Source organism: Ovis aries, chromosome 26, assembly GCF_016772045.2.
Source record: "Ovis aries strain OAR_USU_Benz2616 breed Rambouillet chromosome 26, ARS-UI_Ramb_v3.0, whole genome shotgun sequence".
Taxonomy (NCBI): domain Eukaryota; kingdom Metazoa; phylum Chordata; class Mammalia; order Artiodactyla; family Bovidae; genus Ovis; species Ovis aries.
In genome coordinates, this window is record NC_056079.1 from 19,221,254 (window position 1) to 19,241,153 (window position 19,900).

General features: G+C 38.0%; 1 protein-coding gene across 2 annotated transcripts in view; it reads right to left on the bottom strand.

Annotated features, from left to right (window-relative positions):
• ZDHHC2 (zinc finger DHHC-type palmitoyltransferase 2) overlaps nucleotides 1-19,900 on the bottom strand; it is a 66,357-nt gene that overhangs the window by 28,314 nt on the left and 18,143 nt on the right. Inside the window, exons 2-3 of one of the 2 annotated variants that reach the window (XM_015104574.3) lie at nucleotides 6,581-6,607; nucleotides 5,420-5,514 (exon numbers count right to left, since the gene is read on the bottom strand). In XM_015104574.3, the coding sequence (XP_014960060.1) occupies nucleotides 5,420-5,514; nucleotides 6,581-6,607 (122 nt within the window). Of the gene's footprint in view, nucleotides 1-5,419; nucleotides 5,515-6,580; nucleotides 6,670-19,900 lie in introns of both variants that reach the window. The other variant, XM_042241248.1, reaches the window with a different exon arrangement.

Sequence of the window (19,900 nt, forward strand, 5' to 3'; positions counted from 1 at the left end):
ACCTCCAACCTCCAGACTGTGGCAGTCCTTTGGCCAGTTAATGCAAGTTGTTTTGCTTTTAAGTAGTTTTATCAATTTTAGAATACTTGGAATTTACCAAAAAATTGAGAAAATGGTATAAGGTTCCCATATATCCTCTCATCAAACTGCTGATATTCCTAATATCGGGGATTAGTATGGTACATTTAGGACAATTAATGAATCAATATGGATACACTGTTATTAACAACAGTTCATAGTTTGTTCAGATTTCCTTAGTTCTTACTGAATATCTTATTTCTCCGTCCCAGGGTCCTGTTGAAGATACCACTGTACATTTGTTGTTCACGTTTCCTTAAGTTCCTCTTGGCTATAACATTTTCTCAGATTTTCTTTGTTTTTATTGAGCTTAATGATTTTGAATAGTACTGCTGAGGTATTTTATAAAGGTGCTTCTCTACTGGAATCTTTCTGATGTTTTTCAGATGATTAGACTGGGGTTACGGGTTCTGTGGAGGAAGACCACAGAAGCAAAGTGCCATTCTTATCAAGAGAACATACAATCAACGTGACTTAGAACTGTTGATGGTGACTTTAATCACCTGGCTGAGGAGGTGTTTTTCAGGGTTCTCCACTGTAAAGTGAATCATTATTTCCCTATCTCATCCTGTAGTCTTTGGAAGGAACTTACTACAGGCAGCCTGAATTTTACAAAGTGGGGATTTATTCCTCCCCTCCTGAGGTCTATGGTCCATAGGGTCGCAAGAGTCAGACCCGACTGAGCAACGTCGCATGCGTGCATGCATCGTGGTGGTGATTTAGTCGCTAAGTCACGTCTGACTCTTGTGACTCCATGGACTATAGCCCACCAGGCTCGCCTGTCCATGGGATTTCCCAGGCAAGAACACTGGAGCAGATTGCCATTTCCTTCTCCAGGGGATCTTCCTGACCCAGGGATCAAACCCAGCTCTCCTGCATTGCAGGAGGATTCTTTACAGACTGAGCCACCAGGGAAGCCATTGAGGGCAGAGTATCTACATAAATTATTTGGAATTCTTCTGTAAAAGATATTTCGTTTTTCCACTTATTTATTCATTCAATCATTTCTGAATACTGAGAAATACAAAGATATTTATTTTATACTTTGAGTTGTGTGCGTGTGTGTTTAGTGCCTTCAGTTGTGTCTGACTCTTTGCGACCCTTGGGACTGTAATCCGCCAGGCTCCTCTGTCCACGTGGTTCTCCAGGCAAGAATACTGGAGTGGGTTGCCCGTGCCATTTTCCAGGGGATCTTCCCGGCCCAGTGATCAAACTGGTGTCTCCAGAATTTCCTGCATAGCAGGCAGATTCTTCACCGCTGAGCCACCGGTTGTAACTGAATGCTATTTTATTTATTTTCCTGCTCAAAGTGCTCCGGCTTTGGTCACTGTGACATTTTCAACTGGATCCTATGGCCCTTGGACATATCACCATCAATATATTTTATTTTATAGAGTACTTCTTTACTTTTTGGCATGATAAGATGCTTCTGGCTCATCTTCAAAATCTCCTGCCCTAGTTCTAGAATTAGCCGTTTCTATAAGGAGTTCTTCTTCCTTTTATTGGAGAATGATATCAGAAATCAATATTTGGAATCAAATACAGTTTTCAGATAAAAGGAGAGTATGATTTTAAAAGGATGTACAAACTAAGAAAAAAGCAAAATCTAATAACACACAGAAAACTCAGAGAATTGTATTTCCTTTTTTACTAGTTGTTCCTGACTTAAGAAGAAAAGAAACATATCACCTCATCAGTACCTAAAATGTCCAAATTAAAACATAAAACATTTTTCCTATTAAATCGGAAACTTTTCTTAAGAACAGCACACAGTGTGCCAAGTTGGAAATTGCTACGATCCTTTTGGGAAACAATTTGGCAAGTGACTTAAATTTCCTTTGTCTAGAAATTCTACCTCTGATAACTTACATTAAGGAAAATAACCCCAAATATGAGTAAAGCTCTATGAATAAACATATTAATAACACTATAATATGAAAAGCTGGGATCAGCCTAAAACTCCAATGTTTCAGTGAGAATATCATGTTGTTATTAAAAATGTTAATTGTACTTAAAAATAAACCAATGAAGAACTATTACATGAAAAAAATAAGAGTATGTGCCCTCTAAATACAACTAGGAAAAATAACTAGAAAGAAATTCAGAATAGAAACTGGCTGAATTAGTGTGGTGGGATTTGTTTTTTTCTTTTTCTTCCTACTCATCATTTTCAAAATATTATTTAGTATGGTTATATTATTTTTATATTGGAAGAAAATCTTATGAATTGAAAACTTATATTCTCTCAATAGTGACTTGAAGATATTTACATTATTTTCTTCTATTTTCTCTTCTCCTACATTTAAAATCTCATTTCCAAAGGGCAGCTGAAGTCCAGGGCCATCATTTTATAAGTGAGGGTTCTCAGGCTGCTGATCAGTTAAAAGACTGGCCCAAGACCTTGCATTTTATTAATGGAATAAGATTATTAGCCAGCAGACAAGGACTCTTTATTTCATGACAATGGTCTCCAAACTCTTTTGATCATGTAACCCTATCGGTAAAAGAATAATTGGAGACTGTACTGCTAGTATATGCATATTTAGTCATACATATATATTATTAGCTAATATATTATGTACCTTATATATGAAATTTTTAAAAAAGGAGTTGATGTATGGCAAAACCAATACAATATTGTGAAGTGAGTAGCCTCCAATTAAAATAAATAAATTTATATTAAAAAATAAATAAAATAAAATTTACCTTTTAACTTAAAAAAAAATAAATAAAGAGTAAAATATGAATAGAGATTTTGCTAAGTTTTTCCTCTATACTCCAACTGATGTCCTGAGCACCCTTCTCTCCGAATACAGTGTCTACTCTTTTTGCTAGAGCATGGCATAGGGACAAGAGTGCAGCTGTGAAGGTCAAAAAGACTTTGCTTTGAATGTTAGCTCTGCCATATGCTAGCAGGAGATAATGAGGAACCAGAAAAGGAGACCATGAAGGAGCTGCCACTGTGCATAAAAATAAAATTATTTCCATGAGAAAGGAGGAAAGAAAATTCTGGAAAGAAAATAATGGCATGGTTAACAGCAAAGGACATATAATTAAGAGTTAGTAGAGTATAAAGAAAGAAGTCCAAAATCTGGACAAGTCATCGTTACCAAGCCAGGGAGTCCAGCCTTTTCCCTGTGGGGTGGGCAGAGTCCCTGAGTAGCCAGAAGCAGCAGAGTGAAAAAGTCAGGCCTCAGCTTCAGAATGAAGGATGGACTTCTGCAGGATCCTCGGAATCCTGGAGTGAGGGCAAGACTGGCAGGGATGACTGCCACAGAGAAAACTGCGATGTGTCAAGACGAGAGGGATGACTGAGCCTCCAAATTAGGGCAGTGAGGGAAAGTAAAGGGAAAGGGGCCGGAACTGAAAGAGAAGAATGAGGAAGTGGCACATTTCCAGAATGTGGGTGCTGGGGGAGGGGCGCGGATGCCAAGCTTCTGGCTCGAATGACGACGTGGTTGGCAGTGGCATGAACACACGTAAGAAACAGATGAGTCATGGTTTGGGGAAGGAGAGGGTGGTGACTTCAGTCTGTGATGTGCTGTGTCTGTGGTGTCAGTGCAATGATCAAGGACTTGTGTTTGGCAGGGAGATACAGAAGTTTGAAATCCATGGGAGAGGTCAGGCTAGAAACAGATGTGGAAATTGTGTCAACACAGAGGTTATAAGCAAACCACCAGAGTGGATGAGATGATCTAGCTAAAAGTCAGTTTTCTCATTCAAACCTACAATTCAGGCTATGATGAAGGCAAGAAAGATGATAGGAAGGGAAAAAACATGGTAGGAGGGAGGAAAAAGAGGTAGGGAAAGAAAGTGAGAAAAGAAAGGAAAAGGCTACCTCTTGGCACTCTAGACCAAGCCTGCTATGAATGCTATGCCAATATCTGTGGTTTTATTTTTAATATCCTTTCTCAGTTCACACAGCGTATTTACTGGCCTTTTTGACCACAGCTGCATTTCAAACAGATTACTTCAGGAAATAATTCACAGTGATGCTTAGACCTCTTTCTTTCTTTCTTTTTTTTTTTTTTTCAGGTTAGCCTACTAAAACCACACTATTATTATTGGAGCAAAGTTTATTTCTATTCAACATCTATGTACTAGACTAAGTGTCAAGGATACAACAATGAGTAAAATATAGCCCTTTGTCTCAAGGACATTTAACCAGGATTAAGAACCCAGAAACAAAAAGTTAGCCAGAATGATCTTTTCAAAATGTGTATTTGAACAAATAACTTTATTTAAAACCTTCTGAGCTGAGACTGTTAGATGTTCCTCAGTATTGACTCTGTCCTTTTAACATGGTTAATGTGCAGTGAAAGTCATTCAGTCATATCTGATTTCTTTGCACCGCCACGGACTATACAGTCCATGAATTCTCTGGGCCAGAATACCAGAGTGGATAGCCTTTCCCTTCTCCAGGGGATCTTCCCAACCCAGGGATCAGACTTAGGTCTCCTGCATTGCAGGCAGATTCTTTACCAGCTGAGTCACAAGTGAAGCCCAAGAATACTAGAGTGGGTAGTCTATCCCTTCTTCAGCGGATCTTTCTGACCCAGGAATCAAACTGGGGTCTCCTGCATTGCAGATGGATTCTTTACCAACTGAGCTATCAGGGAAGCCCCATGGTTAACATGGCCACTGAGAATAAAGACCAAACTCCAGTCTTCTGTGCAACCAAATGTGGCCATGTAACCAGCTGAATTCTAAATATAAGTGGAAATGGCATTGGCAAATTTTCAAAAGTGTCCTTAAGAAAAAGACATTTACTTCCACTCCTCTTTTTCTACTTTCTTTGGTCTGCTGCCTGGAATGTAGACATGATGGCTGGAACTGAAGCAGCCATTTTAGGTCAAGAAGTAATGCTGGGAATAGATGCTATATATGTCAGAGTAACAGGAGAGGAGCCTGGGTGCCCAGCAGCTGTAGAGTAGCTACAGACTTTGAAAGCGGGAAAGATTAGGTAAGTGGTTATTTTATTCTTGTTGTTTCTGGTAGCTGACAGCCAACTAATGAACCACTAATATGATGACTATAATAGAAACACGTCTACCTTCAGCTCTATCTTTCTATCAACCTATCTACCATCCATCCATCCTTATGTCTGACCCCAAAGTAGAAGTGGAACATATAACATATTTAATATTGTAAATATAATACTTATACAGTGGAAAAATAATATTTGCCAAGTAAAAATTCAACTATTTAACATATTAACATAAAAAAAACTAGGCTCAATAGGTTTGCAATATTAATAAAAAGACATAAAATTCATTCTTTAGACAGCAATATTTCAGATTTCCATCTTTAGCAGATAAACTATACTAATATTTTAACTTACTTCTTTTGAAGGATTCATTGGTAATGTAAAGATAGTTTTCCAATACGACCAGACAAACATTGCAAAAAGTAGATGATAAGCAATCAGGCACACAACTGAAATGAGAGAAACAAAATGATCACTGTAGTATGCGAGTACACACTAAAATCATGGTATTCACAGAAGGTATGCTTGTTCTAAAATAATCAAATAATTTAATTATTTAGTTACCATCCTATGATCAGAACCCCCCCATCTGTAAACAGGTCCATCTATTGGCAAAATAGCTACAGGGACCTCTCTTAAATTATAAAAATAAGGAAGTTATGCCTGCAACTTTAAGCTATACACACAGTGTTAAACAAATGTTATAACATTCAGGCTTTAATAACTTTGCTTCACTAACAAAGAACAGCAAAAGCAAAATAAGCTATTTGCTTATTTTGCTCAGCCTGAGTCAAATCTGGTGGCCCTGTTTCAGCAACCACAGTTTTAACCAGAGATCATCTGAACAAAGAGAAAATTCCTCCAAGAGGAGCTTAAGTTTCTTATTGATCACATGTGATGATTAAGAAAAGCATTCTGAATATTCTTCTTAGATACTGCACACAAACACACTCCATGTTGTGTTTTGGTCTTGAAACCCTATGTAAATCTAAAATATTAATTTGGTACCCAGTGTATTGGAGAATACATTAATATATAACTTAATTGTGTAGAAAAAATCTGTAAATTTAAAATATAGCATGTTTGGTATTTTTAAACCTTAACAGCAATTTCAGCTTTTTAAAGGACGATGATATTTCTGTTACAGAATCATTAAAACATCCAACTATTTAATAAGGCACGTAAAATCGGTGTGAGATGATCAAGGAATAGAGCCAATGGTCTTTTACATGAATTATGTAGGTGACTCAGGCACGAGGTCATACTCTGTGTGGAAACAGGAGATAGTTGATATTCCTGTATCTGGAAGCCACAAAAGTCTCTGGCACAATGACTGCCGTTTCAGGCCAGAGGTCTCTGCTAAGCGTCTCAGAGAATTCAGCCTGAGATGTCTTTTTACCCCATCTTGACTTCAACATTCTCAAAGTATCATTTATTAATCAAATATAAATGAATGCTATTTATTTTCTCAAACGATCTTTAAAATTTCAGATCTAAAGCAATGATGTATCTTACCTTGTTCTCCAATGTTTTCCATGGACACTACAGAAATAGAGAAAAGAGATGGGCAATATGTTATATGAAGCTTATAGCAAACACAGGGCCTGAAAGAGACATAAGATCTTGAGTAGGTTAATAATTTAGCTCTTTCCAAGCCAACGTTCTTTAAGTATTTGTTAGACTGTTTAGAGGAGAGGTGAGCATTGTGGAAGAGGTGGGGAGGGGAGGCTGGGCCTTCAGCCAGGCCCTGCTAGGCATCCCACCCTTGGCTCCCATGCAGGAAAGACACCCCATCAAGTGCGGCCCTGCTGAGTCTTCCTCCTTTATTGATTGGTTTCTCAGGTTTCAACTACAGAGTTCAGATAAAGGTTCGCTAGCTCATCACACTCCCAGAGACACCGATCGCTCTTTGTAAGTTGGCAGCCACTGAGTTAGCACCCCAGAAGGGAAAAAAAAAAATCATGTCCACTGTACAGATCTCTCTTGCCGGATTTCTGAAAGTACAAATTCTTACGCCCAATGGCTAACTGCTCCCTATGATATAACGAGGGGCCTGAGAAACTGCCGTCTCTGAGGGGCTGCGGTGAACACTGCAAGGTGGCAGGTAGATGAGGACTGGGACCGCAGAGCTCAAACCGGCTGGGACAAGAAACCCAACTCTGTAACCCTAGATGTTTTCTTTCTTTCTGTTTTTGTTTTTGCCATTTAAACTTTTTATTTTATATTCCAGTATAGCTGACTAACTGCTGTGATAGTTTCCGGTGGACAACAAAGGGACCCTGCCACAAATATACAAGTATCCATCCTCTCCCAGCTAGAGAAGGAAATGGCAACCTACTCCAGTATTCCTGCCTGAGAAATCCCATAGACAGAGCACAGAGGAGCCCGGCAGGCTACAGTCCCTGAGTGTGCAGGAGTTGGACATGACTTAGCGGCTAAATCACCGATCACTCTCATTCTGCCGCAAACCCCCTCCCATCCGGGCTACCATATAACATTGAGCAGAGTTCCCTGTGCTATGCTCCCCGTAGCAAACAGTAGGTCCTTGTTGTTTATCCATTAAAAAATAGCAGTGTGTAAATGTCCATTCCAAACTCCCTAACTACCCCTTCCGCTCATCCTTCCCTCTTGGCGGCTGTAAGTTCTCTAAGTCTTCTGTATTGTCCGCCTGCTTTGTTTCCCATGCGGTCTCCCTCCATCTGTACTAAAGTCTTTGGGATACGGTCTGCCTTATCTCAGTAGTAGCAAGTCTAGATTCGACTTTGTTTCCTGATGCATTTTTGTTCCTATTCAGCTATTAAAAGGCAGACAGGATTTTCAGCCTTTGTCCTGGAGTATAATTTCATTTGCATTAGGAACATGGGAATCAGAGGGTAATGCTGTGAGAGACTTTTAAGATTACCTGATCAGACCAAACTCCTTCCCAGGAGGGCGACAGTTCAGTCATTTCTAGAGCCAGTGGGAACCACAGTTTTGGAGAGCAGCCCATTCTCTTACTGGACTGATTTAAGAACGACTGTTAAGATCAGGGTGTGCCGAAATGAGCCTCCTGTGGATCCTACCTATGATATCCAGGCTTCCAATCTGTAGCTATAAACAGAAAATCTAAAAGGCAGATCTTCATATGTTCTTTTTTAGCCCCCAAAATAGACAATTTCCAGGTTTCTCACCAATCTTGATGTGGCTCCTTTAAATATTTCCTGGTCTTTCAATTTCTGCTAACTTTCCTGATCCCCAGGACAGGACAGGCAGAAGAGATGATCTTTGACTTACAAATGGCCTGTAACACAAGTGTGCTTGCCCATCAGAGGCGAGAGGGAGTCAGAGGGCACTTTCTCACAGAATCCCTAAAGTGGCTGATGTAGGGCAAAGGAAGGACAGAGCTGTCTTTTCTGTCCGACCCCATGACTCCCATCATGCATTTCTCTGTGGGCCCTGACTTCCCCTTCTTCAAAATGCTCTAAAATTGACTACAGTTCTTCCTTGGATCAAAACTTCTACCCCTGCAGCTAATCGAAGGAAATGCAAAAGCAATTTGAATCCATTTGTGCATTTATGTATGAATGACCCTTAATGACCATTCCAGAGGTTCTGGTGTTTTAAAGAAAATGTGTTTGCTAACCCATGACTCTAGTTGTCAGAACTGAAACAGTAAAACAAAATGACACTAAAAAAAAAAAGAAAAAGTATGATCAGTATGAGGTAATACGTTTTTTGTCCCAGGCTGTTAATATATTCTGGATATGCATTCAAAGATATTTTCTGTCCTTCACAGCTTGCTTTTCTTTAATGTACTTCAAAATTCACAGATTTTTTTTTTCAGTTAAATGAGTTACTCGTGGATGCATGTTTGTGGAAAATAATCCTGATAAAATTTATAGAGTAAAACGTGAAAGTCCAAAAAGGTTGTATCAATTATACTCCACAAAATTCTGAGCCTATCAAATTTCCTATGAATGTAAAATGTCTTTAATTTTTGTCAACATTTTGGCCAAAGTAAAAATCACTGTTTTAGTATTCATTTCCCTGATTACTGGTGAACTTTTAAAAATAATTTTTATTAAAAAAATTAAATGATTGGTTTTTCCTATCTCTTCTGATTTTTTCTATCTCTTTTCTTTTACTTTTTGAGAGTCTTTTATATACTCTGTGAAGTAATCCCATATTTGTTACATATATTCTAAATAAAGTTGTGTATAACTACTTTCAAATGACTTAATAAATACTAGTAAAAATAAACAATCTGCCTGCAATGCAGGAGACCTGGGTTTGATCCCTGGTTCGGGAAGATCCCCTGGAGAAGGAAATGGCAACCCACTCCAGTATTCTTGCCTGGGGAATCCCATGGACAGAGGAGCCTGATGGGCTACAGTCTATGGGGTCACAAAAAGTCATACACGGCTGAATGACTAACACGTTCTTTAAATAGCAGTGCCAAAACGTTGAAACTGACCTATGTCACTAACATATATATGGACCACACTTGGTTGCGCTTTATTATACTGAGGAAACTGATGTTCTTGCAACCATGTTTACCTCATTATGAGGTCAATGGTTTATCTTGTAATTTTTTTCTTTTTGCTGCACCAAGCATCCCTGACCAGGGATCAAACCCAAGGCCCCCCCTCCCCCCAACCCCCTCCACACTGGAAGCTTGGAGTCTTAACCACTGGACCACCTGGAAAGTCCCTGTCTTATAATTTTCAACTTAGGGGAGGAGCTGTCAGTTTCAATATCCTTTCTGATGACAAAACCACATAGAATACAATGTATTTTCTATTTTGTTCATAAATAACCGTTTAAGGTTATTTACTCATGTTTCTAATACATATATATTAATATATAAAGACAATATATGGAAAATACAGGCTCAATTTTGGAAAAAATAGATGTTAAATGTATTTTAATTATTTATATCAATGTGAGAATTAAATAACAATACTGATCATATTTATGACAGATCTTCCAAAAATAATACTGGATTTTAATGTGAATTTTGAGTTTTATCTAGTATTACTTATTTCACAGATTTCAGTTTGGTCTGTTTAAAAATTAGGCTGATACTTATTCTCCAACTGCACACATATAGAAATTTCGAATCTCTTATATATATCTTTACTATATTTTCTAATAACCAGTTTTTGAGGTAAATGAACATAGCTATTTATATTTTTATTAAAAGAAAATGGAGACAGATGAGCTTTACTACAAGTCACAATGAGCAGCATCTTAGTTATTTCTATCTGAGATTTTTGTTTTCAATTTTAAAGTTTTATGCATGTGACAAAAATATTATGACTCTGGGTTCTGCGGGATCTTATTAAAATTAGTTCCTCTTTCAAGCAAAACAACTAGCACAGAGCATCTGTCTCATAAATGTTTGCTGAATAAAAACATTGACAAACAGAAGTAAACATCATGAATTTGAATCACATAAAAGTGGAATTCCAATGCAGACCTATGAGAAACAATTCTTTCTTCTGTGGACTCAAAAATTTCAAGAACAGAGTTACTTTTTTTACCTGTCATCTTAGCACACTGTAGAAACTCAACTAGTAATCTGCAAAACCAAAAGCAATCTACCTGCAACGCCTGCTGGCCTACACCCCCAGATGTGAAGACAACACCTCATTACACAAAGGAGGGACAGAAGACCAAGTGGTCCTGATCCCCTAAAAAAGGAAAATCTTGAAGAAGGCATTGGTTTCAACTGGGCTTCAAGCAACTTTAAAAGAAGACAGAAAGGTTTTATACGTTTATAAGGGTTTTGCCTCTTAATTTTGAGTTTTCCTTAGTATCTTATTTTTTAATAGGTCAGTGTGTCAAAATGAAAAAGACTTACTAAGCATAACAGAACTAAAGAGCAAAGACTCCAGATGAAGACAGGCGAAGCCCTACTCCATCTCTGCCTCCTGCTAGTTTCACAGTGATCCTATTGAACAGATATTCCATCACGAAGTAAGTGTAGGAGTAACAAATGCAGTATTACTAGAGCTGCTGTGGAATTAAAAGAGGTAATAAGTGTAAAGCACTTAGCACAGCCTGGCACACAGTAAGCCTTCCAAATATACCAGCAATTATAATACATGACAGTTAATTTTGTGAATACTAACTATAAAAGATGTCATATAGGAAAAGGGCCCACAAATGAAGAAAAACTACAAAGAGACAAGTTATATTTGTACAAACCTCTGAAAGACATCCATGCAAACAGACTTTACAAAGTGAAAAAAAAAGGTGAAAAAGGACTTAGATTTCATATCTTGCCTTTAATCTAGATGTGTCATTTCAGAAACTTGGTAGTAGAAACAAAGATGGTGGGACTCATCCTTACAGAGGGTGACGAGGAGACACAAAAACCCTATTGCTGATACGGCAGTCAGTCCACACGAGACCTTCGTGTGGGGACAAGACCTGTTTTGGATGTGACACCATCTGTTCAACATAACGAATAAAAACAATGACTTAAAAAAGTGCCTACATCTTATAATCATTCCAGAGAATTAGATGTCGTTTACAGTTGGCAATATGAGCACCACTGTTCTCACACTAAAATACTTCCCCTGCCCATATCTGGTGGCCACCTAAATACACAGGACAGTCACACTGTGGGACATGATTTTAATTTTCATTTCAGAAGTGTATCTGCCTAATTTTATCTTGGATTAGCCTAATTTCTTTCTGGTTTCTTAGCCTACAATGATAATACTTTGCTTTGGAGATTTCTAATTTTCCAATTAAAACTCCTCCTTGATTAATTGCAGTACAATGAGGAAACAAGACCTCTGCCTTGTTGAAAGAGCCTAAAGAATAAAAGTACTTTCTTGGCACTGGTGGTATATTGGAAGAGAGAGAGTAGGAATGATAAATTATTACCAGTGTTAGCAAGAATGTTCCTTTTGGCAAGAGTCAAATAAAAGCTTTTAAGAATTACATCTTAGAACCTGGAACCATCAAGAAACGTCAAGGCTGGTCGACTGGGTATCCAGTTGTGTCTTCCGGCTGCACTTTCTACAGCTTAACCCACTTCCTCCCTCATCAATCATTCCTCTAAGAAACAAACTGCAATGTTAGCGAAAAGGCTGACTGCTCAGCTATCAGGTTAGAACTGATGTGTGATACTTTTGTTGTAGTATTGATCCTTAAGAAATTCTTGTGTAAAAATCAAACAGGTAAAACCAAGGATGAAGAGTCAGACTGTCAGCCAAAGTAGTAACCCCTAACATACCAAAGGGTGACAAACTGCTTCTTGTTCCAAACCTGGCTTAAGTAAACAGCCTTGAAAAATACAAACCAAAACCAAAAAAAAAAAAAAAAAGATACACTTCACTTATCTCTTCTGCGTGAATTATCAAATTACATTTAATCCAAGGGTCAGTAAACTACAGTTCTCAATCCAAATACAGCCAGCCACCTGTTTCTATAAACAGAGTTTTTTGGAACACAGACACATTCCTTCATTGGCACAGCTATCTCTCTGCTGCAGTGGAGAGCTGGGTAGTTGTGACAGGCAGAGTACAGCCTGCCCAGCCCTCTATAGAGAAAGCTCTTCAACCCCTGTATGTTCGTTCTCCAGGGAAACAGAACTGCAACACTATGAGACTAGATATCAATTACAAGAAAAAAAAACTGTAAGAAACACAAACACATGGAGATTAAACAATACGTTTCTAAATAACAGTTTACTGAAGAAATCAAAAGGGAAATCAAAAAATTCCTAAAAACGAATGAAAATGAAAACATGACAACTCAAAACCTATGGGACGCAGCAAAAGCACTTCTAAGAGGGAAGTGAAAGTGCAAGTCGCCCAGTTGTGTCCTGCCCTTTGCGACCCCATGGACTATACAGTCCCTGGAATTCTCCAGGCCAGAATACTGGAGTGGGTGGTCTTTCCCTTCTCCAGGGGCTCCTCCCAACCCAGGGATGGACCCAGCTCTCCCACACTGTATGCGGATTCTTCCAACTCAGCCACAAGGGAAGCCCTCTAAGAGGGAAGTTTATAGCAACTCAAGAAACAAGAAAAACATCGACTAGGCAACCTAACTTTACACCTAAAATGACTGGAAAAAGACGAAGAACAACAACAAAGCTCAAAAGTAGCAGAAGGTAAGAAATCATAAAAAACAGAGCAGAACTAAATGAAAAAGAAATGAAAGAAACAATAGTAAAGATTAATAAAACTAAAAGCTGGTTCTTTGAGAAGATAAACAAAATAGATAAACTTTTAGCCAGACTCATCAAGAAAAAAAAAGAGAAGAATCAAGTAAACAAATTTAGAAATGAAAAAGGAGAGGTTACAACAGACAATGCAGAAATACAAAGGATTATAACAGACTATTATGAGCAACTATATGACAATAAAATGGATAACCTGGAAGAAATGGACAGATTTTCAGAAAAGTTCAATCTTCCAAGACTAAACCAGGAAGAAATAGAAATTATGAACAACCCAATTGCAAGCACTGAAATTGAAATTGTGATTAAAAATTCTCCCCAAAAACAAAAGCCCAGGACCAGACAGCTTCACAGCTGAATTCTATCCAACACTTAGAGAAGAGCTAATACCTAGCCTTCTGAAACTCTTTCAAAAAATTTCAGAGGAAGGAACACTCCCAAACTCATTCTATGAGGCCACCATCACCCTGATACCAAAACCAGACAAAGATAACGCAAAAAAGAAAACTACAGGCCAATATCACGATGAACATAGATGCAAAAATCCTCAACAAAATTCTAGCAAACAGAACTCAACAATACATTAAAAAGCTCATACACCATGATTAAGTCGGGTTTATTCCAGGGATGCAAGGATTCAATATATGCAAATCAATCAATGTGACACACCATATTAAAAAACTGGAAGAAAAAATCATATGATAATCTCAATAGATACAGAAAAAGCCTTTGACAAAATTCAGCACCCATTTATGATTGAAACTCTTCAAAAAATGGGCACAGAGGGAACCTGCCTCAACATATATGCCATATATGATAAGCCCACAGCAAACATTATTCTCAATATTCCCCCTAAGATCAGGAACAAGACAAGGGTGTCAACTCTCACCAATATCATTCAACATAGTTTGGGAAGTCCTAGCTATGGCAATCAGAGAAGAAAAAGAAATAAAAGGAATCCAGATTTGAAAAGAAGAAGTAAAGCTCTCACTGTTTGCAGATGACATGATACTATACATAGAAAATCCTAAACATACTATCAGAAAATTACTAGAGCTAATCAGTGAATCTAGCAAAGTCGCAGGATACAAAATCAGTACACAGAAATTACTTGCATTCCTATATACTAACAATGAAAAATCAAAAAGAGAAATTAAGAAATCAATTCCATTCATCATTGCAACAAAAAGAATTCAATATCTAGGAATAAACTTACCTAACGAGATAAAAGAACGGTACATAGAACATTATAAGACACTGATGAAAGAAATCAAAGATGACATAAACATTGAGAGATATTCCATGTTCCTGGGTAGGAAGAATCAATATTGTGAAAATGACTATACTGCCAAATGCAAACTACAGATTCAATGAGACCCCTATCAAATTACCAATGGCATTTTTTCACAAAAGTAGAACAAGAAATTTCACACTTCATGCGAAAACACAAAAGACCCCAAATAGCCAAAGCAGTCTTGAGAAGGGAGAACAGAGCTGGAGGAATCAACCTTCCTGACTTCGGATTCTACTACAAAGCTATAGTCATCAAGACAGTGTGGTACTGGCACAAAAACAGAAATACAGACCAATGGAACAAATAGAGAACCCCAAAATAAGCCCATGCACCTATGGGTACCTTATTTCTGACAAAGTAGGCAATATACAATGGGGCAAAGTTAGCCTCTTCAATAAGTGGTGTTGGGAAAACTGGACAGCTACATTTAAAAGAATGAAATTAGAATACTTCCTAACACCATACACAAAGATAAACTCAAAATGGATTAAAGACCTAAATGTATGCGCAAAAACTATAAAACTCTCAGAGAAAGACATAGGCAGAATACTCGATGACATAAATCAAAGCAAGATCCTCTATGAACCACCTCCTAGAGTAATGGAAATAAAAATAAAAGCAAACAAGCCAACAAAGGTCCGTCTAGTCAAGGCTATGGTTTTTCCAGTGGTCATGTATGGATGTGAGAGTTGGACTATAAAGAAAGCTGAGCACCGAAGAATTGATGCTTTTGAACTGTGGTGTTGGAGAAGAATCTTGAGAGTCCCTTGGACTGCAAGGAGATCCAACCAGTCCTTCCTAAAGGAAATCAGTCCTGAATATTCATTGGAAGGACTGATGCTGAAGCTGAAACTCCAATACTTTAGTCATCTGATGCAAAGAACTGACTCATTTGAAAAGACCCTGATGCTGGGAAAGATTGAAGGTGGGAGGAGAAGGGGATGACAGAAGATGAGATGGTTGGATGGCATCACCGACTCAATGGACATGAGTTTGAGAAAGGTCTGGGAGTTGGTGATTGACAGGGAAGCCTGGCGTGCTGCAGTTCATGGGGTTGCAAAGAGTTGGACATGACTGAGTGACTGAACTGAACTGAACAAGTGGGACCTAATTAAATTTAAAAGCTTTTGCACAGCAAAGGAAACTAGAAACAAGGTAAAAAGACAACCCTCAGAAGAGGAGAAAATAATAGCAAGTGAAACAACAGACAAAATATTACTTTCCGAAGTATACAAGCAGGTCATACAACTCAATACCAGAAAAACAAACAATCCACTCGAAGAGTGGGGAAAAGACCTAAATAGACATTTCTCCAAGGAAGACATACAGATAGCTAACAAACACATGAAAAGATGCTCAACATAGCTCATTATTAGAGAAATGCAAATCAAAACTGCAATGAGATATCACCTCACATTGGTCAGAATGGCCCTCATCGCTGGAGAGGGTGTGGAGAAAAGGGAACCCTCTTGCACTGTTGGTGGGAATGTAAACTGATTCAGCCACTGTGGAAGATGGTATGGAGATTCCTTAAAAACAAACTAGGAATAAAACTACCATATGGCCCAGAAATACCACTCCTAGGCATATACACTGAGGAAACCCAAACTGAAAAAGATACGTGTTCATTTCAGCACTATACAATAGCTAGAACATGGAAGTAACCTAGATGTCTATCAACAGATGAATGGATTAAGAAGTTGTGGTGCATACACACAATGAAATATTACTCAGCCATAAAAAAGGACTGCATTTGAGTCAGTTCTAATGAGGTGGATGAACCTAGAGCCTATTATACAGAGTGAAGTAAGTCAGAAAGAGAGAGATAAATATTGTACACTAATGTGTATATATGGAATCCAGAAAGGTAGTACCAATGAATTTATTTGCAAGGCAAATAAATGGAGAAACAGACATAGACAACAGACGAATGGACATGGGGAGAGGGTGAGATGTATGGAGACAGCAACATGGCAACTTATATTACCATATATAATGGAATAGATAGCCAATGGAAATTCCCAGTATGTCTCAGGGAACTCAAACAGGAGCTCTGTATCAACTGAGAGGGGTGGGATGGGGAGGGAGATGGGAGGGAGGTGACATTACGTACATCTATGGCTGATTTATGTTGAGGTTTGACAGAAAACAATAAAAGTATGTAAAGCAATTATGCTTCAATTAACAAAAATAAAATTTTTTTAAAAGAGAGAAACAGAACCAATAGGGTGTGTGTGTGTGCGTAAGTATGCAGAGAGACAGGGAGGGAAGGAGAGAGGAGGGAAAGGGAGAAAGAGAAAGAGAGAGGGAAAAGGGGTAGAGAATGAATGAATATTAATTTAAATATTGCCTTACATGGTTATGTGGCTGGCGAGTCCCAAATCTACAGAGCAGGCTGGCAAGCAGGAGAGCCTGGGACACCATTGCAATCTTGGGTCTGATAGTAGTCCAGAGGCAGAGGCACCTTTTCTTCAAGGGATCTCAGTCTTTGCTCTTAATGCCCTCGACTGATTAGATGAGGCCAACCTACATTCTAATAGATAACCAGCTTTACCCAAAGTCTATTGACTTAAATGTTAATCACATCTAAAAACGGCTTCACATAGCCAGGACAGGTGAGGAGTTTGGGAGAGAATGTATACATGTATATGCTTGGCTGAGGCTCTTTGCTGTCTACCTGAAACTATTATACCATTGTTAATCAGCTATACTTCAATATAAAAAATAATAATAATAAAGCAGCAACAGTTAGACTGGTCTTTAACGAAACAACTGGCCACCACAGCCTAGCCGAGTTGACACATAAAATTAATCATCACACCTTGAATCTATAATCTAATTTAATTTCGAAAATAGTCTATTAAGAAGACAGATATTGATCTTTTGTATCAATTCTGAGGCCAAGTTTATTATTGATTATAAATAAATTGGAATTATGGCTAGCAAATGAAATGTATATATCTGCTAGACAGAAAACAACAATAAAATCCTTTGTCATACTCTAAAAACTTGACTACAAATAATCCTATTCAAATTAACTTTATATATACACCCACATGATTGCCTAGAGATGCTCTCCAATTCTATTCTCTAAGTAGCTCTAAAAATATTAGAGTCGATTCAGTTTAGATTGATTTAAATTCAATCTTGATTAAAAGTGAAGGTTCATCTCAAAGATCCATCCAGTCCTATATTTTACCAACTGATTTTTTTTAAAGTTTTGCTTTGGTGATTACACAATTGATAGTTTGCTGTCAAAAATGTTACCTATTGCTAAGTAGCACTCACCCTCCCCCACTGCTAAACTGTCAGTAACTTTAACCTAGTTCAACTGTTGGTCCGAAGTACATACCAAACCGAAAACTTCAGATACTAAAACCTGCCTTCATAGTAGGTAAAAAAAAAAAAAAAAAAGTACTTTCTCTCTTAAATTAGCAAAGAACAGTTACATAATTTTTTCCAGAACAATTTGGTTTGGGGGTATTTTCAACACAAATGTTTACTGCTGTGATCTTTTTATTTCTTTTCATGATTTCAATTTTCTTTTTCTTGTCTTCAAATTCAAACTCACTGTTTTGGAGGACTAATTTGCTTGTATTGCATAAACACAGTACCTTTTCTCTATAAATCCACTAGGGCAGTCTCACACAGATATATCTTAGCCCCATAGATTCTGTCTGATAATGAAGAACAGCAAAAGTGAAGAACCGGTTCTAGTGAGGATAACTTTACAGCCAAGCTCTATTTTTTTCTGCTGATCTTTAACTCATTTATTGCAAAACGTTCACTGATTATACCATAGTTATAGCACTGAGGATAAGATGGTAAGTGAGACTACTCCTTTGCTCAAAAAGCTTAGTGTTTATGGGACCGTTTTAGTTAGAAGTTGAAACTGATGACAAAACAAAACAAGGACATTGAAACAGTAAAACAATTTCAATTAACCTAACAGAAGCAGCTCAGATTCAGAAAATTAAGATGGAAATAGGAATAGCACTACAAATGTATTTAATATCTCCTGTCCTAACAATATCTCCTGTCCTAACAATATCTCTCCTTTGAGACCTCATGTCTCTAGCTGTCTTTCCATTTTGCTTGTCCTTTCCCAGGAAAACTTATTTTAACAATCATCCAAATGCTCGGCCTCTACCCGCTAATTTCTTGTTACTTTCTCGATCAACACCAGCCGGTTCTGCACCCCCAACATTCCACTGCTATCAGTCCCATCAAGTTCACCAATATTCTCTCTACTAAATCTCAGTACTCAAGTTACTCTAACAGAATTAATTGCTCTCTTTTGGAAAGGCTCTGTTGAGCTGACAGTGAATTCTTTGGTGAAACTGGCCAGTGAAAACCCCTTGAAGCAAGATCCTCTGTCCTTTCGGATATTTTCCAAGAAGCATTAGTTCACTTTGAATGTAACAGAGCTCAGAATTGGGGCAGTGGAAGAAATACATCAAATCATTCCCATGAATACTGGCGACACTGCTGCTAGACCACTTTAATGACAGCCCGAAGAAAAATACATTATTCACACTGATATTTCAGTTGAATTTCAACTGCATTCTTTTCTTCTTTTCTTCCTAAGACATGTTTTAAAATGTATTTTCCTTACAACAAATTTACTTACATTTTTAACTTTATCAAACTGCATTTTCCTCTGTGATCCTCACATGTCATTGTGATCTTATTGACAACGGAAGTCCCTGCCTTCCGGGCTGATAACCTCATCTCACACCGCTCCCCACCTCATGCTCTGCACTTCGGCCATTCTGGCCACACAGTTTCTTAGCACAATCTGTAACTGTTTTTTAGTTGTTCCTTTTCCATGTCCGTCACCGAGGTCTGACTCCTGGCTGTGCCTGGGGTTGATGTTTTATCTCAGCCAAATTATTTACCCTCACCTCAGCCTTACCTTAATCTTTACTCATTGGGCCGCTTTGAGAAATCAATGAGGTAATATAAGTAAAAGCACCTAGAACAGAACCTGGTACTTATGAGGAGCTCACTAGATGTTAGCTGAGTATGGAGCATAAATACAATAAATCGCTAAACAGTGAAACGTTGAGAGGAGGAGTTCCCCAAAGTTGAGTGTTAACAGTTTTATAAACAATCTGAAGAAAGTAGCACATGATGCACTTCTAGCTTGCAGGAGCGCTACCATTTTCTGCAGAGTGAAATACCAAGCAGATGGGAATAACCTGCTGGAAAAATGAGTGAAGAAGCAAAAAAAAAAAAAGCGGGTGACTTACAATGTGGGCAAATTAACATAATGAGAAAACACTATATCAGTGAATTTAAAAACTACATATTCTTTCTCTATTCCTTCCAGAGCTCTTCTCTCAACTTTGCCCCTACCCCCAGC